Source organism: Elaeis guineensis, chromosome 8 (assembly GCF_000442705.2).
Source record: "Elaeis guineensis isolate ETL-2024a chromosome 8, EG11, whole genome shotgun sequence".
Classification (NCBI taxonomy): domain Eukaryota; kingdom Viridiplantae; phylum Streptophyta; class Magnoliopsida; order Arecales; family Arecaceae; genus Elaeis; species Elaeis guineensis.
Window position 1 is genome coordinate 135021252 of NC_026000.2, and position 22250 is coordinate 135043501.

General features: G+C 46.9%; 1 protein-coding gene across 2 annotated transcripts; it reads left to right on the forward strand.

Annotated features, from left to right (window-relative positions):
- The first annotated feature begins 17983 nt into the window (after window positions 1–17983).
- On the forward strand, window positions 17984–21976 carry LOC140851026 (protein DETOXIFICATION 33-like). Of its 2 annotated transcripts, XM_073262053.1 has the most exons (7): window positions 17984–18535; window positions 19012–19098; window positions 20116–20172; window positions 20539–20777; window positions 21266–21384; window positions 21557–21643; window positions 21709–21976. In XM_073262053.1, exons 1-7 carry the CDS (start codon window positions 18000–18002, stop codon window positions 21778–21780), a joined length of 1197 nt encoding a protein of 398 aa, XP_073118154.1. In that variant the 5' UTR covers window positions 17984–17999; the 3' UTR covers window positions 21781–21976. The 2 variants fall into 2 exon arrangements, with proteins under 2 accessions (XP_073118154.1, XP_073118155.1); XM_073262054.1 differs by lacking the exon at window positions 19012–19098.
- Window positions 21977–22250: the final 274 nt, after the last annotated feature.

Here is a 22250-nt window from a genome sequence, read left to right on the forward strand (position 1 = left end):
TTTTCTTAGTCCAAATCATAAGCAACTTTCTAAGAATGAATATTTATCTTACCACTAAGTAATTAACTTCAAGTCAGGAGCAATATCATAGTATTACTCACATATCAAATTTGAACTCACAATTTACTTAAACAATGAATGATCAAATTAATAATCACAATGTACAAAAAATTTTATGATCAATCTCCTTGCAATTACTTTAGATCAAATCTAGCTAATCATAACATAATCCATATATTGCCCATCATATATCAAACCCCATTAATCATGATTTCTTAGTGATCTTTTTATATAAAATCTTAAGGTTCAGTCAAAAATCATGAAGATAATTTATACTGTAATCATTATAGATCTATACTCGATATCCCTAATGTCTACCCACCTACACTTGTATATGGGGTCCTATGTGTCATAATTTTTCACTTATACTCCGATACCAAATAAATTGTCACGCCTTCGATCCAAAATTTTTGAGCTAGAGATCGTGATAACTGCCACATACTCATAGAAAACTCTCCTTACAAGTATGTAAGGTATCTCATCATACGATCATGAATTAATAGTAGAAAAATTAGTTATAAATTAAATCCAAAATTTTAACTAATTAGAACTTAGTTTTAATATCCTGTAAAATTTAATAGTATTCAAAAGTTTTTACATCAATTTTAATAAAATTTTTAATCTAAAACAAAAGCATCGAGGTTCCACTTTTAATTACTCTTCGATACATATTCTCGTATCATCTTAGTTCTTAAGATCTATAAAGATAGTAAACATAGGGTAATAAGCTAGACAACCTAGTAAGCAATGTTCACTTCAACTAGATTAAGTTAGATAATAAAGTTAATAATTGTTGGGTATAAAATACCCTCAGCCGAAGTTCTTAACAGGATTGATCCTCCCAGGACTCCTCCGACTGTCGACCGTAGACGGTACCTCCCTTGACTGAATTCCCCCGACGGACGAACTTCCACTACATCACTCGAGCTCCTTCAACATGAGTTCCCCCAGTCATCTATTAAACCGCCCTAAGCGCTCACTAAGCTCCGCCGCCAGCCGACTTTCTACGACTATCAGCTGCTCCCCGAATCCCTTCCAGACTTCTTCCAGCCAGGTTCAACTCCAATCCGAACTACCTCGGACTTCTCCAACGGTAGATTCCCACAACTACCAGATTTCAGCCCGGACTCCTACGGGAGCCAGACCTCGTCTCCGACTCCGGCTACGAGAAGACTCCGCCAGGACTTCTACGAGAGCCGGACTTCATCCCCGACCTCGACTGATGGTGAACTTCGTCCGGACTCCAAAGGGAGCCGGACTTCATCCCTGACTGTGATTGTAGATAGACTTCGCTCGGGCTCCTACGGGAGACGGATCTTGTCCCCAACTCTGATTGCGGAAAGGCTTCGCCCGGACTCCTACGGGAGCCGGGCTCCGTTCTCGACCCCGATTGCTGGTAAACTTCGTCCGGACTCCTAAGGGAGCCGGACTTCACCCCTGACTGTGATCGCAGGTAGATTTCGCCCGGACTCCTACGGGAGCCAGAACTCGTCTCCGACTCCGGCTACAAGAAGACTCCGCCCGGACTCCTACGGGAGCCGGACTTCATCCCCGACCTCGACTGATGGTAAACTTCATCCGAAATCCTAAGGGAGCCAGACTTCACCCCTGACTGTGATTGCAGGTAGACTTCGTTCGGGCTCCAACAGGAGCCGGATCTCGTCCCCAACTTCGATTGCGGAAAGACTTCGCCCGGACTCTTATGGGAGCCGAGCTCCGTCCTCGACCCCGATTGCTCGTAAACTTTGTCCAGACTCCTAAGGGAGCCGGACTTCGCCCCTGACTCCAATCGCAGGTAGACTTCGCCCGGACTCCTACGGGAGCCAGACCTCATCTCCGACTCAGGCTGTGAGAAGACTCCGCCCGAACTCCTACGGGAGCCGGACTTCATCCCCGACCTCGACTGATGGAAAACTTCGTCCGGACTCCTAAGGGAGCCGGACTTCACTCCTAAATGTGATTGCAGGTAGACTTCGCCCGGACTCCCACGGGAGCCAGATCTCGTCCCCAACTTCAACTGCGGAAAGGCTTCGCCCGGACTCCTACGGGAGCCGGGCTCCGTCCTCAACCCCGATTGCTGGTAAACTTCGTCCGGACTCCTAAGGGAGCCAGACTTCACCCCTGACTGTGATTGCAGGTAGACTTCGCCCGAGCTCCCACGGGAGCCGGATCTCATCCCCAACTTCGACTGTGGAAAGGCTTCGCCCGGACTCCTACGGGAGTCGGGCTCCGTCCTCGACCCCGATTGCTGGTAAACTTTGTTCAGACTCCTAAGGGAGACGGACTTCGCCCCTGACTCCAATCGCAGGTAGACTTCGCCCAGACTCCTACGGGAGCCAGACCTCGTCTCTGACTCCGGCTGCGAGAAGACTCCGCCCGGACTCCTATGAGAGCCAGACTTCATCCCCGACCTCGACTGATGGTAAACTTCGTCCGGACTCCTAAGGGAGCCAGACTTCACCCCTGACTGTGATTGCAGGTAGACTTCGCCCGGGCTCCTACGAGAGCCGGATCTCGTCCCTAACTTCGACTGCGGAAAGGCTTCGCCCGGACTCCTACGGGAGTCGGGCTCCATCCTCGAACCCAATTGCTGGTAAACTTCGTCCGGACTCCTAAGGGAGCCGGACTTCACCCCTGACTATGATCGCAGGTAGACTTCACCCGGACTCCTACGGGAGCCAGACCTCGTCTCCGACTCCGACTATGAGAAGACTCTGCTCGGACTCCTACGGGAGCCGGACTTCATCCCCGACCTCGACTGATGGTAAACTTCGTCCGGACTCCTAAGGGAGCCGGACTTCACCCCTGACTGTGATTGCAGGTAGACTTCATCCGGGCTCCCATGGGAGCCAGATCTCGTCCCCAACTTTGACTGCGGAAAGGCTTCGCCCAGACTCCTACGGGAGCTGGGCTCCGTCCTCGACTCCGATTGCTGGTAAACTTTGTCCAGACTCCTAAGGGAGCCGGACTTCGCCCCTGACTCCAATCGCAGGTAGACTTCGCCCGGACTCCTACGGGAGCCAGACCTCGTCTCCGACTCCGGCTGCGAGAAGACTCCGCCCGGACTCCTACGGGAGCCGGACTTCATCCCCGACCTCGACTGATGGTAAACTTCGTCCGGACTCCTAAGGGAGCCAGACTTCACCCCTGACTGTGATTGCAGGTAGACTTCGCTCGGGCTCCCACGGGAGCCGGATCTCATCCCCAACTTCGACTGCGAAAAGGCTTCGCCCGGACTCCTACGGGAGCCGGGCTCCGTCCTCGACCCCGATTGCTGGTAAACTTCATCCGGACTCCTAAGGGAGTCGGACTTCACCCCTGACTGTGATTGCAGGTAGACTTCGCCCGGGCTCCCACGAGAGCCGGATCTCATCCCCAACTTTGACTGCGGAAAGGCTTCGCCCGGACTCCTACGGGAACCGGGCTCTGTCCTCGACCCCGTTTGCTGGTAAACTTTGTCCAGACTCCTAAGGGAGCCGGACTTCGCCCCTGACTCCAATCGCAGGTAGACTTCGCCCGGACTCCTACGGGAGCCAGACCTCGTCTCCGACTTCGGCTGCGAGAAGACTCCGTCCGGACTCCTACGGGAGCCAGACTTCATCCCCGATCTCGATTGATGGTAAACTTCATCCGGACTCCTAAGGGAGCCGGACTTCACCCCTGACTGTGATTGCAGGTAGACTTCGCTCGGGCTCCTACGGGAGCCGGATCTCGTCCCCAACTTCGACTGCGAAAAGGCTTCGCCCGAACTCCTACGGGAGCCGGGCTCCGTCCTCGACCCCGATTGCTGGTAAACTTTGTCCAGACTCCTAAGGGAGCCGGACTTCGCCCCTAACTCCAATCACAGGTAGACTTCGCCCGGACTCCTACGGGAGCCAGACCTCGTCTCCGACTTCGGCTGCGAGAAGACTCCGCCCGGACTCCTACGGGAGCCGGACTTCATCCCCGACCTCGACTGATGGTAAACTTCGTCCGGACTCCTAAGGGAGCCGGACTTCACCCCTGACTGTGATTGTAGGTAGATTTCGCCCGGGCTCCTACGGAAGCCGGATCTCGTCCCCAACTTCGACTGCGAAAAGGCTTCGCCTGGACTTCTATGGGAGCCAGGCTCCGTCCTCGACTCCAATTGCTGGTAAACTTTGTCTAGGCTCCTAAGGGAGCCGAACTTCGACCCTGACTCCAATCGCAGGTAGACTTCGCCTGGGCTCCTACGGGAGCCAGACTTCGTCCCCGACTTCAACTGAAGGAAGACTCCATCCGGACTCTTGCGAGAGTCAAACTCCAAGCTCCTCTCAGACGGATGGCTAGCCACCTCTCTCTGCTAGACACCCCAGCCGAACTCAGGCCGATAGGCCTGGACCCCCTGGCAGGCCGCAGCAACAGCCACGACTCTGCTCCACCTCCTACGACGGATTCCACATGGCTCCATCACCCCCTGGTAGGCCGCAGCAACAGCCATGACTCTGCTCCATCTCCTGCGATGGATTCCACACGGCTCTATCACCCCATGGCAGGCCGCAGCAACAGCCACGACTCTGCTCCACCTCCTGCGATGGATTCCACGTGGCTCCATCACTCCCTGACAGGCCATAATAATGGCCACGATCCTGCTCCACTTACTGCGATGAATACCGCGCGATTCTTCCATTCTCTGACATGTTGCGACAACGGACGCCGCTCCGCTCCCCTTGGCAGACTCCACGTGGCACGCCCCGGTGATAGCCACGGGTCCACTCCACTACTCTTCGCAACAAACTTCTCCTGACTCTGGGCGGCCCACTGCCAGACAGTTACAGGCATCGCTATCAGTTTGTTGCCCCCTCCGCCTATAAAGAGGGGGGCCAGATCCGTTATTCTCTAAGCTCTTATTTTTACCTAGAAACTCTGCTAAAATTTTTGTTCGAGCACTCCATTCTTGTTGAGGCAGAGAACTGACTTGAGCATCGGAGGGTCTTGCCGGAGCAACCCCACCTCCGGTTTAGACTTCTTTTGCAGGTCCTGACGGCGACCGCACTCCCTCGACTCTAGCTTCTCCGACGCAAGCAGATTTTTGCATCAATAGGATTGGCGCTAGAAGGAGGGGCCTGTGTCTTCACAGTACCCTTGTTCTTAAAGGAGCGCTCAACGGGATTGCCCCTGGGCATTTTTTTCGATGCCCTCTCCTCCTTCCTCCACTTGGTCTTTGCCCGATGCCTCCCTGCAAGGCGTCCACATGGCGATCCACGACCTCCACGGTCAGATCTCAGGCTCCAGCCTCACCTCCAATTTTTCTGCCTCCTCTTCCTCCTCCGGCAACGACGGTCGGTGTGGAGCAATTTGATCTGCTGGCACAGCATGTCAGAGGCCTCACTGAAGCTGTGCAGGCCATGCAGCAGCAGCCGCAGACATCAGTGCACCTGAAAAGAGTGTCACCGGAACACCAAAATCCGATGGTAGGGTGGGCCACTTGGGCCAGCCGCCCCATCTTTCTCGGAAAGACGAACCCGAGGGTGGAGAGCCCTCAATCGGATCACGACTCCACCCCTGAAAGATCTCTACCCCCATTCTGCCAGAGGACTCTCGAGACCCGAAGTCGAGAGGATTTTCTGGACCGAAGACTCCAGGAGATGAACCGACAGATCGAAGAACTCTGCCACGCTCCCCCCACTTATGGTGAGGATATTTGCACTGACCCTCTCTTTCTCAAATGATCATGCAGGAATCGATCCCGCCAAACTTCAAACTCCCCCAGTTCGAAAGCTACGACGGGACTTTGGATCCGGTTGATCATCTAGAGGCCTTCCGGACGATGATGGCTGCTTCATGGTGCACCCGATGCCGTTCTATGCCGAGCCTTCCCATCCACCTTGAAGGGAGCGACGAGAAACTGGTACTCGACACTGAAGTCGGGTACCATCTTTTTCTTCGATCAGATGAGCCACTAATTTGTGGCCCATTTTGTCAGCAGTCGGTGCCTCTGGAAGGGTTCGGAGTTCCTCATTAATATCAAGCAGAGGGAGGGGGAGTCCGTTCAGGCCTACATCAACCGTTTCAATGTCACAGCGCTGGAGGTCCGAAATTTGGACCAATTGGTGGCAATGGACACTCTGAAGAGCGGCCTTTAGAAGAATGACCTTTTGTTCTCCCTGGAGAAGAAGTATCCCAGAAATTTTACTGATTTGTTGGCTCAGGCTGAAGGGTACGCCCCGAGCGGAAGATGCCTTCAAAATGAAGGATGAGGAGACTGCGAGATAGCGACAGACGGGAGACTCGAGTAAGTCCGCAGTCGAAAAAGGACTGAGAGAAGCTCGGCCACGTTCTCGATCCCCTCCTGGGCACAAGCGTGTCCATACTCTCCCCCGGGTACATAGGCAGAGAAGTCCGAATCACAGGATTCGACGGGATTCTCCATCGGGAAGATTCTACAACTACGCCCCCCTCAATGCCTCGAAGACTCAGGTATTGATGGAGGTCAAGGAGCAGCTCCTTAGGCCAGAGAGGATGAGCACACACCCCGAAAAATGCAACCCCAACAAGTTCTGTCTTTACCATCGCAACCACGGCCACGACACGGAGGAATACATCCAGCTTCGAGATGAGATCGAGGAGCTCATCCGGCGAGGTCGACTCGATAGATTCATTCGACGTCGGCCTGAGGGTAGAGAAGATCGGCCAAGGGCCCTGCCGCAACCTGAACCGCCAAGGAGGGAGGAGCAGTCCGGAGATCGGCCTCCAATCGGGATCATCGACTCCATCACCGGAGGGCCTCAAGGAGGAGCAGACCTTCCACGACCATGAAACTCGAGAAACCTGTAAATGAGGAGAACCTCATCCTAACATGAGCCAAATGAGAGTCCGATTATTTTAAGATCAGATCAGGGGAAGGACCCATACAACGGCCCTTGAGTGCCCTCGTGGTCATGTTAGGAATAGGAGGAGAGCCTCATCCTAACATAAGCAAAATGAAAGTTCGATTATTTTAAGATCAGATCGGAGGAAAGGCCATATAACGGCCCTTAGATGTCCCCTGAGCCATGTTAGGGACAGGAGGAGAACCTCGCCCTAACATGAGCAAAGTCAAAGGCCCGATTCTTTTAGATCGGATGGGGGAGAGGCCCTGCAACGCCCTTACGCGCCCCCACAGCCGTGTTAGGGACAGGAGGAGAACCTCGCCCTAACATGAGCAAGTCAAAGGCCCGGTTCTTTTAGACCGGATGGGGGAGAGGCCCTACAATGCCATTATGCGCCCCCACGGCCATGTCAGGGATAGGAGGAGGACCTCGCCCTAACGTGAGCAAAGTCGAAGGCCCGGTTCCTCTTAGACCGGATGGGGGGAGAGGCCAAACAGTGCCCACATGTGCCCCACAGCCTTGTTAGGGACAGGAGGAGAACCTCGTCCTAACATGAGCAAAGTCGAAGGCCCGGTTCTTTTAGACCGGATGGAGGGAGAGGCCTTTGCAACGACCTTATGTGCCCCCACAGCCCCGCTGGAAATAGAGGGAGAACCTCGTCCTAACAATGACAAGGACCCGACTGCCCAACAAATTGGATAAGGAGAAAAGTCCCCTCAATGGCACCTCTACATTTCTACGCGACCCCTTAAAAAGCAAGGGGAGGACCCTCATTCCAAGAGAGGAGAAAAATTAAAAAGAAAAGCGACGAATTACGCCGGCAATAGACAAAAAACAAACCACACCAAAGACCTAAGGAACCTCATCTCAACAAAGACGAAAGTTCCTACCAAACATCCCCGGCCTCTAAGAAGGCCCTCGACACAGGCCAAGAAAACAACAACACCTTCGAGGTAATACGGAGTTCGGACCACCAAGCTCGAGCCTATGACGATGGACGACAAGAAAAGCAAATCAGCATGGCGACGATTGGGCACCTCCAAACGACATCGACGTCGGACAAGTCTTAAAGACAAGAGAAGTTCGACGGACGACAATTTAATACAACACGCGGATGAGGTAACACAAAATCTCTTTTTCATTTCATTCACAAAATATACACTACAAAGCCCGCAGGCTAAAGAAAAAAAGTAGAATGACAAGAACAAGATGAAACAACAGAAGAAAAAATACATACATGGGAAGACAGAAAGACAAAAAGAGCCCTAAGGGGGCCCGGCTTCCTCCGACCTCGGCTTTCGGCTTCGACCCTCGCCAGGGAATCCCTTAAACGTCTGAATTCTACTTTCAATTCTCTCTCTCTCATTAATATCTCCATGTATCTTCGATGATATCGCTGGTTTCACTCTCCGCCTCTCGACGTCTTTTTCTCAGGACCTCGAATTCTGCCTCCGCATCCTTGACGGCCTGCTGCTCGCATGCCAGCTGGATCTTCAATTGCTGCAGCTCAGCCGTCCTCTCCCCAAGGGCGACAGAAAGCCCTTCTGCAGTTCTTCTTAGGGATTGGAGTTCATTGGAATCCCGAGAGGAAGCGAGCTGAGCCTGTCAGCCAGCTACCCTTGAAGAGGATGACTTCGTCGGTCGCCACCCTGAGTCTCCCTTTATATTCATCCACCTGCCTGTGCCAGCCGGTCCGATGCACGTCGTAGCCTGCCTCGGTATCCTGAAACTGCTGCTGAAGGTCGGAGACCTTCTTCGACCACTCCCGGTCACCGTCGGCCCGAGCCAAGAGCCGAGATAAACTTCCCTCCAGCTGGCCAATCCTCTCCTGCGCAGCTGACAGTTCCACCCTGAGAGAACTGATCTTGGCTGCTTGAGCCCAAATTCGATCGCTGGCGCGCTTCTTGTGTTCCTCAAGCTCCTTTATGAAGTTTGCCTTCCTCCGGCTGTACTCCATGATCCCCTTCACGTGGAGATTCCAAAAGCGGGTGGCCTCCGCGGTGGCTTCAGAGTGACCCTCCCTCAACCTGGGAGCTCGCCTTCCATCTTCTTCGACCTTTTTGTCAATGAAAAACTTCCTTCTTCAACCGCTGGATCATGGACTTCAGCAAATTCCTGGGGCAAGGGAAGTGCTTCGGCAGGACGCTGCCGTTGGGAGACCAAAGCGTCAAGCGCATCTCATTGCAGAAAGAAAAATAAAAAGGAGAAAGGAAGAAAGAAGAAGCCATCCACGATGAGAAATTCAACTTTGTTGATAGAATGTTTCTTAAAGACAAAAGGAAAAGAAAAAATGCAGTAAAGGAAAAATACAAGGTCGGAGGTCTCAGACCTCAGCGGTAGGAGTTGGGGAGCTCGGTGTCCCTGAAGGGGGGCTGCGGCAGCAGTAGCAACAGGAGAGGGGCCGGCCTCATCTTCAACTCCTCGCCCAAGAAGCTGAGATCGAGCTCGGGAAATTTCTGGTCACCTTCTCCTGGCAGAGCTCGAACCCCTTGATGAATGCTTCTTGGCCGAATCGGACGTTCAGGTCCCTCATCTCCGTGGAGGCCTTGAACTCCTCCACCGCAAGACCCCTGGCCTCCGAGACCAGGACCAGAATCTGCTCCACCAAATTGATGACCTCGGCCTCTGCCTTTCTCACCGTCTCCTCCGAGGTCTGCTTCTCTTCCTCTCGGGCCTGCTTTCTTTCTCCAGGGCCTCTTGGAGGGTAACTACTTCAGCGGCCTTTTGCTTTGAGGTGAGTGACTTCGGCCCGACGATGCTCCTCCGCTGGATGGCACCCTCCTCGCCCGGTTCGTCGCCTCGATGTTGGCAAGGAGCTGGTGTCCAATCTGCAAGGGCGGCTAGGGGATCAGAACAAGGGTGGAAAGCCAATTAAATGAAGACTTGTTTACCTCGAGAAAGGACCCTAGGGAGTCCCAAACTGCTGCTCAGGATCGCGTGGTCAATCCTCTCGACGACTTCAGGCAGAATGCAGCCGTCGATCAACCGCTTGATCAAGTCCTTGTCACTGAAGGGATTCTCGGCTCTTCTTCAGAACCAAGGGACTCTTCAACGACGGCTCGACGGCTACTCGCCTGCGGGCCACCGACTTCCTTCTCCTCCCCCTCTCGACTCCGGCGCCTCTGTGGAACGGACCCCCAAATGGGAGCCCCAGTCGGCGGACTCCTTGAAGAGGCCCGGGGGGCCGGTGGCTCGGAGTCCGAAGGAACGTCGACCACGGGAGCCGCCTGGACAGGCGCAGCCGAGCTCGTCTCCTCCACTCTGACCTTCTTTGCTGATCCGGAGGCCCGGTGCCTTTTTTTTTGTGGGCCTTGAGTCCCTGCGAGCATCCGTGCTGCTTCGGCGTCCATTCCTAAAAAAAAAAAAAATTGAAAATCAGCAACGGGGTGAAAAGGAAGAAGTGACACGTAAAAAAAAAAAAAAAAAGAAGAAAGAAAAAAGAAGAAAGAGAAGAAGGAGAAGAAAAGAAGAAAAAGAAAAGATGGAATACTCGCAGGATCCTGGGGGCTCAAGCCGATGTTGAACAAAAATTGCTCCTTCAAAAGATTGGGAAGGGAAGGAGCGGAATAGTCAAGAAGCTTCCGGGCGGCCTGAAGGTCGTCCTCCCCAGACTGGGAGCCCGACGGACAGAGTCCCTCAAAGAGCCCCAAGGGGGCAGGCCCAGCCTCAAAGTGGACAGTGGACGAAGAGGTATTTTCTCTTCCAGTTGTGGATGAAGAGGGAGCACCTTTCAGCAACCCTTCTTGCCGAACTGAGGGGAGAAATACCACCAGTCCTTCGCCGAAGGGTGACGCTTGAAGGTATAGAAATGCCTAAACAGAGAGAGGGATGGCTGAACCTTGACTACGTGGCAAAGGGAGAGGAACCCTATCAAAAATCTAAAGGAATTCGGAGCAACTGAAGCTAAAGAGATATCTAAGAAGCGAAAAAGGACGACGACAAAGGCAAGAGCGGAAGCCGAGTCCGGCACGGAAGGCCTCTTGATACAGGCAGAAACGATCGGGTGGAGGGTGCTAGCCCGATCGGAGGGGCCAGGAAGCTCCAGGTCGTACTCCGGAGGAACTCCATACTGAACCCTTATCAGTAGGAGTTCATCCGGAGTCAGGGAGCAGGGAATGGCACCCGACGCAAAAATCGGACGAAGCCCAGTCCCAGAAGTGGGTTCGACTATAGAGTGAGGCTCCTGGGGGTTACGGCGGAAGAACTCCGGAGCTGCTAGAGGCGGAGGTGCCAGAAAATATTTCAAATAACTTCAAATGAAGACCCTAAAGGTCCCAGAGAAATCAGACGGGACAAAGGATGAGGGGTTGCGGGAGACCAAATCGAGGAATACGACAGAAGAAATGGAGGAGAAAAGGCCCCTAAATGGCAAGAAGAAAAATGAAGGTTCTGGGACTAACCTAGATCGCTCTGAAGGAGCAGAGGGGCGAGGATAGGGATGACTCGAAGGATGCCTAGGGCCAAAGAAGACGCCAAGGAGGGCAGGGCTCTCGAAGAAAAGGCAGACACCGATAGAACTTTCAGGTGAAATAGGGCCCCTGAAGGCGGAAGGGTGAGTTTAAATAGGCCCTGGGATTCGGCGCAATGACGATTGCGAATCTCCTCTGGCCGGTCTCTTTTCGCCGCGTGTCCCACTCACCACAGCGGGCGGTTAAAAAGTGGCAGACGGCTGACAGTGCCTTTATTGCGCCACGCCTTGAGCACCGTTCCGCTGCAGGTTCCAAAAGAGCCTCTTCGGATCGCCCCGATTTGAAAAGACTCCGGCGCACGCGCATTAAATGCCAAAATATCTGAGGACGATCACGTGCGGACATCGAGGGAGCAACTTCGGCTGTGACAGCCTTTCTGTACTTCCTTCATTCGAAATTCAAACTCGAAAGTAGGAGGACTGGTGTTGGGTATAAAATACCCTCAGCCGAAGTTCTTAACAGGATTGACCCTCCCGGGACTCCTTCGACTGTCGACCACAGATGGTACCTCCCCTGACTGAATTCCCCGATGGACGAACTTTCACTACACCACCCGAGCTCCTTCAACATGAGTCCCCCAGTCATCTATTAAACCGCCCTAAGCGCTCACTAAGCTCTGCCACAGTCGACTTTCTACGACTATCAGCTACTCCCCGAATTCCTTCCAGACTTCTTCCAGTCTGGTTCAACTCCAATTCGAACTACCTCGGACTTCGCCAACGGCTGAACTTCTCCAATGATAGATTCCTACAACGATCAGATTTCAGCCCGGACTCCTACGGAAGCCGGATCTCGTCTCCAACTCCGACCACGGGAAGACTCCATCCGGACTCCTACGGGAGCCGGACTTCATCCCGACCTCGACTGATGGTAAACTTCATCCGGACTCCTACGGGAGCCGGACTTCATTCCCGACCTCGACTGATGGTAAACTTCATCCGGACTCCTACGGGGGCCGGACTCCGCCCCTGACTTTGATTGCAGGTAGACTTCGCCCAGACTCCTACGGGAGCCAGACCTCGTCTCCAACTCCGACTATGGAAAGACTCCGCCCGGACTCCTATGGGAGCCGGACTTCATCCCCGACCTCGACTGATGGTAAACTTCATCCGGACTCTCACGGGAGCCGGACTTCGCCCCTGACTCTAATTGCAGGTAGACTTCGCCTGAGCTCCTACAGGAGCCAGACCTCGTCTCCAACTCCGGCTATGGAAAGACTCCGCCCGGACTCCTACGGGAGCCGGACTTCATCCCCGACCTTGATTGATGGTAAACTTCATCCGGACTCCTACGGGAGTCGGACTCCGCCCCTGACTCTGATTGCAGGTAGACTTCGCCCAGACCCCTACGGGAGCCAGACCTCGTCTCCAACTCCGGCTACGGAAAGACTCCGTCCGGACTCCTACGGGAGCCGGATTTCATCCCCGACCTCGACTGATGGTAAACTTCATCCGGACTCCGCCCTTGACTTTGATTGCAGGTAGACTTCGCCCAGACTCCTACGGGAGCCAGACCTCGTCTCCAACTATAGCTATGGGAAGACTCCACCCGGACTCCTACGGGAGCCAGACTTCATCCCCGACCTCGACTGATGGTAAACTTCATCCGGACTCCCACGGGAGCCGGACTTCGCCCCTGACTCTAATTGCATGTAGACTTCGCCCGAGATCCTACGGGAGCCAGACCTCATCTCCAACTCTGACTACGGAAAGACTCCGCCCGGACTCCTACGGGAGTCGGACTTCATCCCCAACCTCGACTGATGGTAAACTTCATCCGGACTCCTACGGGAGCCGGACTCCGCCCCTGACTTTGATTGCAGGTAGACTTCGCCCAGACCTCGTCTCCAACTCCGGCTATGAGAAGACTCCACCCGGACTCCTACGGGAGCCGGACTTCATCCCCGACCTCGACTGATGGTAAACTTCATCCGGACTCCCATGGGAGCCAGACTTCGCCCTTGACTCTAATTGCAGGTAGACTTCGCTTGAGCTCCTACAGGAGCCAGACCTCGTCTCCATCTCCGGCTATGGGAAGACTCCGCCCGGACTCCTGTGAGAGTCAGACTTCATCCCCGACTTCAAGTGAAGGAAGGCTCCATCCGGACTCCTGCGAGAGCTGGACTCCAAGCTCCTCTCAGACGGATGGCTAGCCACCTCTCTCCGCCAGACACCCCAGCCGAACTCCGGCTGATAGGCCTGGACCCCCTGGCAGCCCGCAGCAACAGCCACGACTCTGCTCCGCCTCCTGCGATGGATTCCATGCTGCTCCATTACCCCCTGGTAGGCCGCAGCAACAGCCACGACTCTGCTCCACCTCCTGCGATGGATTCCATGCGGCTCTATTACTCCCTGGCAGCTCATAATAATAGCCACGATCCTGCTCCACTTCCTGCGACAGATACCACGCGATTCTTCCATCCTCTGACAAGTCGCGACAACGGACGCCGCTCCGCTCCCCGTGGCAGACTCCACGTGGCACACCCCGGTGATAGCCACAGGTCCACTCCACTACTCTTCGCAACAAACTTTTTCTGACTCTGGGCAGCCCACTGCCAGACGGTTACAGACATCGCTATCACTTTGTTGCCCCTCCGCCTATAAAAGGAAGACCCCAGATACGTTATTCTCTAAGCTCTTATTTTTTTACCTAGGAACTCTGCTAAAATTTTCGTTCGAGCACTCCATTCTTGTTGAGGAAGAGAACTGACTTGAGCGTCGGAGGATCTTGCCGGAGCAACCCCACCTCTGGTTTAGACTTCTTTTGCAGGTCCCGACGGCGACCGCACTCTCTCGACTCCAGCTTCTCCGACGCAAGTGGATTTTTGCACCAACAAAAATCGAAGAGATATCCACGATCATTAATTACGGTGAATAACTATCTGCGCAAAGGTGAAAATGAGATCTTCTTGATTTTTGCTATAATATAATTTTATTTACTGCATATAGATCTTAAAAATATGATAGGAATAATCTTATGAGATGAGATCTAGAAGATATATGTTAGATTAAATCATTTCCGCTGTCTGTATAAAATTTTTATAGTTTTAGCTTGCATGCTGCCCTAGATTTTTCTTCAAATGGTATTAGAGCATAGGCTGCATGATCATGTTCTTAGATCTAAAATTCAGATGAGATCTGAATTATTTTACTTGTGATTAAATCTCTATTTTAGATTGGATCTGAAAATTTATATTTTTTAATTATATATGAAATTTAGATGAGATCTGAATTTTATGTTTTTCAAATAAGCATGATTGTTAGATTAGATCTAATTTATTATTTTATTTGAATCTTATTTTTGTGCTTTGATTTGAATTTTAAATGAGATCTAAAATATTAGATAAAAAATTTTAATGAAAAATCAAAAATTATGATTGATAAAGTCCATCTTAATATAACGTTATCCTGACATAACGGATGTTATGTTGAAAGGTTGTTCTAAGATGATATAAGATGAAATCCTAAATCATATATCAAAAATTTAGATTGGATCTAAAATTTTAGATTAGAGATCTAATTGATAAGCAATAGGGCTAGTCGAAGTTTATCCTGATATAAGGTTGCCCTAGCATAAAGTTGGTTATACTGAAAGGTTGTCCTAAGATGATAAGTGATCAAACCCTTTAATCATAAGTCATCTTTTAAGAAAAGAAAAGGCTTAACTAGATTATAAGATAATCGCGATGTGGTTCGTTGATACATGTGGTGATCAAATCGAGTCACTATGACCCTTAGTGTAGGGTTGTATCATGAATTCACTTAGATGGTTGTAACAGATCAATTAGTGATGAGGAACCAAAAGTCATAGCCAATTTGGATGAGATTGACCTATTAGTGTCTAAAGTAAGTACTTTGAAAGGTGGTTATTTAATTAGGACCGTTGCACCAGCAACAGGGAGCCTCTCTCACCGACCTCTATTGATCTGGTCAATTTGGTTGACTAAATCTGATTTGGGGTGTTTAGCGTTGAGTTCACCATGATTGTATTGCACCATGAGTCTGGTCTTGATGAGTCAAGACATGATCTCACTAGTAGATCCAATCTAATTATGGATTTACATGTGATATAAATAAATAATTAAACCTAAAAAAATTTAAATTAAAATTTTTTTAAAAATATTAAGTCGAGCAGTATTCCATCGTTGTAGATATGTGGATCCTTCTAGATATTGATTGTTCTCGGTTGGATATAGTGGTTCAGTTGCATTAAGAAATACACAACCACTTTATTAGCATGAGATGCTGCAGGGTGGAGATGGGATTGGACTCAATAACTGTCAAGTGAGGGTCTCAATAGCGGCTTCACTTTTGTAAGAACAGTGGATCTGACTTTACTAAGGAATGAGGCCAATAATTATTTAGTGAGGCTTCAAAAATTAGAGATCGATGACCACTGCAACTTACTTGAGAAGCGTTAGATAAGAATTGTCCACTCATTGATTGATATATTATCAAAAACTGTCAGATGAGATGGTATGCCAATTGATGAGATCGCAGTATTCACTTAAAATCCTAATTGCGAAAGTTTTCATTTGTTCACTCGAGGAGTGTAGAAGATCTGAGAAAATAGTAGGAGTCAGTTTATTTTTAAAATAAAAATTCTAAAATGAATTAAGAAGTTAATTACAAAATTTAACTAGAATCTTTTTCTCTCTGTAGGAAAATATTTGCTTCAAATCCTCTAGTCTAAATCTTAGAAAACAATCGATTGACTGGATCCAATTACAAAGATTAGCTCAGAAACTTAAAATTTATCTTGAGTTCCGAAAAATTGAACAATGTTCTTGATCGGAACCTTCCTGCACTACCAGCCCGTCCGATCCCTAATCAAAAGGTGACCCATGAGAAATGGCTAGACGATAATAATAAGGCACGGTGCTATATGCTGGCATCCATATCCAATGAGCTCCAATGCCAGCACGAGAACATGAAAACTGCTAGGAGGCAATACCATGCTTGATCCAACATTTTAAATTATTTTTCATACATAAATACATACTTTCAAACTATAATAATTTTTAAATATTTTATGCATAAAATCTATTTTTAAAGATATGAATATGTATAAAAATAAATTTAGAGATAAAAAAAACTTACAGACAATCAAATCCAAATGTCACAATTTTTGGCACATGGTATGATTCTCAGATCTATGCTTCTTCCAATAGAAACAAAAGAAATGTTACCAGCCATATTTTCATTCACCACGATTTTATCATTATTCAGAAGAGAAAGAAGTTGCTAATACTGATCTGCAGATAAGTCAGGAAGTGGAGAAGAACCTCTTGCGGCCTGGGCATGATGAGTAGTAAAAGCCTCAAAACTATGGTTCGATGAAGGCATGCCACCCTTTTTCTACTGAGACTTATTAACTTGCTAATGAGATGGGAATCCAATAAGTTTATAACAATGAAATATATCATGCCCTGACTTTTGATAATGCTCGCAGATGATTCATTTCTTTTCTTTACTCTTTGTAGAAGGAACCATATTAGAAGAAGCCAAAGAATTGTTGCCTCACACATGTAGAGTAGCAGCTTCAATATTTGTCTGACGAATAGCATGAAGGATCTGCTGTTTCTCATTCTAACAAATCAAGACATAAACTTGACTCAAATTAGGTAAAGGCTCCTGACTGAGGATCTGTGATTGAATGGAACTGAAGGAGTCACCAAGTCCCATTAAAAATTGGTGTATTTTTTTTCATATTTTCGTGCAAACTCCTTTGCTGCACCACATGAATACTTTGGGATAGAGATATATGTAGTCAATTCATCCCATAAAAACTTCAACTTTATAAAATATAAAATAAGAAGAAACAAAAAGATTTTTTTGAGATAATAAACTGAGTTCCTGATGGAGATGATGAATCCGAGAGCATTCTTTTGAGAAAACTGATCAGCAAGATCGATCCACATATCCATGGCAGTGTCTGCATATGCAACACTGTCATGTAATTCCTTGACCAAAGAATTAGACAATCAGGACATGATCATGGAGTCGCACCTTGCCCACATCGAAGCATCTGATGAAGATGCTTCCAGCTTCGGCAAACTTCCATTAACAAAACATAGTTTATTCTATGCACAAAGTGCATTAGTCATGGCACAAACCCAAGTGAAATAATTCTCTCCAGTGAGTAAATAAGAAACCAACACAGTACCTAAGTTATCAGGATTGGTGACGTAATAGGGAGAGGTTGAATCCATGTTTGGGCAAGATGATGAACTAGATTTAAGTTTCACAATGGCTTGGATACCATGTAAAAACTTGTTCATTCATTCATATGAAATGCATATAAGATGTTTGATATATATATACATGGGATACAAGCCATCAATCCTAAAATCAAGTTATTGAATAAGAAAGCGAATCTAATTTTCCTAAACAAATTGTTGACCTAATCAATCTTAATAAATTATAGCCATATATATATATATATATATATATATATATATATATATATATAAAAGGTCATAAATAGATAAGATTTGAAATTTAAAATTTGAAATTTGAAATATCACAATACAACTTTGTTTTTTTTTTTTTTGAGCTTATTTCTATGCTATTCTTTCACTGGGATTATCTCTCACTTTGCAGTATGCCTATACTCACCGAAATTTTGTGTGCAGTTGGGAATGGGCAGTGCCTTGGAAACTCTGTGTGGCCAGGCCTATGGTGCAGGCAAAATGAGCATGTTAGGAATCTATCTGCAGAGATCATGGGTAATTCTTTTAGCAACAGCTGTGATACTGTCCATGACTCACGTTTTTGCCACACCAATATTAAAGCTCTTGGGACAGAGCGATGAGATTGCTGAATTGGCAGGAAGATTCTCGATATGGATGATTCCAGAGCTGTTTGCCTTTGCAGTGAATTTCCCAATTCAAAAGTTCCTTCAAGCACAAAGCAAGGTTATGGCTATGGCATGGATTTCTGCAGCTGTTTTGGTTATTCATGTGATTTTGAGCTGGCTTTTTATCGTAAAATTGGAGATGGGATTGGTTGGGGCTGCGATCACTCTCAATTTTGCCTGGTTTCTTTTAGACGTGGGACAGCTGGTATATGTTCTCTCAGGAAGCTGCAGGGACTCCTGGACTGGTTTCTCATGGTTGGCTTTCACGGAGTTGGTCGATTTCTTAGGGCTTTCCTTGGCTTCAGCTGTCATGCTATGGTCTGTACTCTTTCCTTGGAATTTTATTTTTGAGGATCTTCAAGTTCTCCTACATTTTGTGGAGTTTGCTCCCTTTTTCATGCAGCAGAGACTTAACTATTTCATTTATTAGATATAATCTTTTGCATTAACCGTGCCCTGCTTAAGCCTCTTTCATAATGTATCCTTTTAGATCTCACATGTTATCCAAGATATCCTCAAAACTATAAGGCAAAAAGTATGAATAAGAGAAGGTGATCTTTTTTGTACTTTAATGGTTCCCTTGATCATTCCATTAGTAGAAAAGCAAGTAAGTGCATATAACCAACAACTGAAAAATTCTTAGATTACTTGTATGCATTGTTGCAGCATGGAATATTTTGAAAATGTTTGCTTCTCCTTTGCATAATTTTGTTACTTTTAGAATTCCTTATATCAGATTTGTTTGTATGACCTTTTCATTTTTCAGAATCTCATCTTTGGTGATTTAAATGCAGCTTGGAATATTGGACTGTGATGGTATTAGTCATATTAGCTGGTCTTCTAAAAAATCCTGAAGTAGCTGTGGATGCTGCTTCTATTTGGTACGTCTAGTATCGAGAATTGTTTCTCTTTTTTACTGTTTTCTTCTCATATATCTTCTGCTCGAGATGTTGCGAATTTTTTCTCTGGTTAATCTTTTCATATTCTAATTGTCATGCCTTTTATGTCTACAGTAAAACATAATACTTTTTCGATGATATTCTAACATGGAGATAAATTTTTTCTCTTGTTGATCTTTTCATATTCTAATTGTCATGCCTTCTATATCTACAGTAAAGCATAATACTTTTTTGATGATATTCTGAGACAGAGATAACACTATTTGTATTTACATACTGTATCAATTTAATGTGATTTGAAAATCACCCTGAAAAAAAATAGTGATTTCAAAATCCAGACTGAAGCCTCGAATCCTAGCTGTAAGCCTGCATATATTATAGTAATGCTTGACATTTAAGGACAAACAGAAGTGTGTAGTGATCTCAGAAGTTTTCACTATGAATTTCCCCTCTACACCCACATGAAAAAAAAAAGGAGAGAGAGAGAAGAAAAACATAGGGGCAACTGAACAGTTCTCTTTGACAAGGAACCATTGCTTTGCTTTTCTGCGGAATTTTTTGATGTATGAGAAATACCTAAGACAAACTGTTCTTATCATGAATGATTTACTGATATAGGCCTGACATCTCTTTCCTCTGATAGACTTGTACTATAGTATAACTCATGTTTAAAATTTGATCGCCTTGTTGTTTGGCTAGAATAAAGCCTTCACATATTAGCTTTGATGGAAAACTTGTTTTATTTTTATTTCCTGCTGGACAATGTTCCAATAATTGTAGCACTGTAGGGTTTCCTCTTAGTTCTGAAATCCTAGTATATTCAAATCTAGACTCCAGATTGGATGGAGTTTATTGAGCCTCCACCAATCAATTTTTTCTTTTGACCATTTTGTTTTTCATGTCGATTTTCTATGTGGCTATGACTATTTGCATCTAATTTCGGGCAACTTTATTTTCTTAATCAAAATAAATATTTTTGTGGTTTTTTGTGGCTGACAGCATGAATGTGGAAGGATGGTGTTTCATGATTCCATTGGGATTTGTTGCGGCTGTAAGGTGTGCTCTTGACCTCAGTTGGTGCAGAAAAATAGCATGCTTTATCACTTATACATTTCATTATCTCCCTTAGTAGTACTTTATCAGATCTTCTCCTTCCCCCACCCCTGCTTTTGCCCTCCTTTCTGGAGGGAGGGCTTGATTATTTCTATTGTTGGATTGTTGGTGTACAAGAGAATGAAGTTGACTTATGTTCCATTTCTAAATGAACCATGTTTTTATGCACCGACAAGAAAGTGAGGAAAATTGTTGCAAGCTACATCATATTATTCTTTCATTTTTTTTGATTAAAATATTCATCACTTTGGCAGTTGATGTTATGCTTAATGTTTTCTTGACTGCATGTTTTTGTTTCATATTTGATAGTGTGAGGGTCTCTAACGAGTTGGGGGCAGGGCGTCCAAAGGCTGCAGAGTTCTCTATGCTGGTAGTGATAATGATGTCAGTGACCATACAGACTATATTTATGCTTTTAATTCTGTTGACAAGGAAGGATTTTCCAGCACTATTTACAGACAATAAATTAGTAATGGACAAAGTAAGCAAAATGGCGCTTTTTCTGTCTGCTTCAATTTTTCTCAGTAGCATACAGCCAGTTCTATCAGGTGAGTTCATTATACTTCACCAATAGTGTCTTAAAGTAGAATTACACATTGATTTGTATGGACGGTCAAGATATTCCTTATTTACTTCGGGTTATGAGTTTCATCATTATACTCCTTTTTGGATCATTAAAGCACAACATGAGGGCAGAGTTTAGGTCATACTATAAGATGTTTTTCGCAGAAAATGATTAGAATCACGAATTTTAGGTGGCTTATATTTGTTTAGCAGGTACTTTTTTTTAGAATCTGTTTTGATTACTTCACGTAAAAGCTCTTTTTTCCACCTCCACAAGTTTAAGATGACTTGTGAATGGCATTTGTGGCTCATTATGAATTCCTCAAAAGCCGAAGATAGATTCATTAGGCATGGTGCTCTCTCTTCATGTTCTAGTTTCACTTCATACATAATGAGTTTTTTAAAGCTTTGGGCTGAACTTTCATTTGATTACATGAGTCATCTGATCCTTGTTGCTTATGTGAACATTCAGGGGTAGCCATTGGAGCTGGTTGGCAAACTAGAGTCGCCTACATAAACCTTGGTTGCTATTATGTGGTGGGGCTATCAAGTGGTGCCTTAATGGGTTTCAAATTAAATTTAGGCTTAGAGGTAAGCAGTGATCACCTGTTTCTTTGTGACCATTACAGTTAACCCATCCATGTTACATGCGTTTTCTTCCAAGTAGATAGCAGGTCTTAAAATTTCTCCTTTTTTTTTTTTTTGCTTACTTCATATGTCTAGTCCTGTATTGAAAGGTCTAATTCGATGATCTTTGTTCAAGGGTCTTTGGGGTGGTGTGCTTAGTGGTATTCTTCTGCAGACCATTATCCTTGTTGTCATTACTTGGCGGACAGATTGGGATAAAGAGGTGAGATTTTGGTTGAGATTTGCACTCATGTATTCCTCTTGCATGATTTTGCATCAACCTTGCAGGCAGCATTAGCATTGAAGAGAGTTTCGACATGGGAAGGCTTGGTAGATGTCTCCTCAGCTGGAAGAATATAGGGCTCAGGTAGCTTGGATTAATCTGGTGACACAAATACAAATTTAATGCATATCTGGACATGGTTTTGACTTCCGAACAATCTTATTTAAGATCCTTCATGGACTTCAAACTTCAATTGCTGCAAATCAATCTGAATTATACATAAATGTAAGACAATCAAGAATTATACATAAATGTAAGGTAGCTGCTTTTGAATCTTGATGTTTTACAAGTCACTACAGCTATTAAAGTCACAATTAATGGTAGATAATTACCAGGAACTTATCAATTGGAAATTATCTAGTATCATTTTTCATGACAAATCTTGCAAATAAATTCTTGTTCTAATAAATACAGCTAACTCAATTGTTTCACAAATGACTTGGGGGTTTTCAATGACGCTGACATGAAACTATACTCATCAACCAAAAATGAAGAATATTATGAGACACCAAACTCATTTCCTTGCAATGGTTTCACTGAGGCTTAC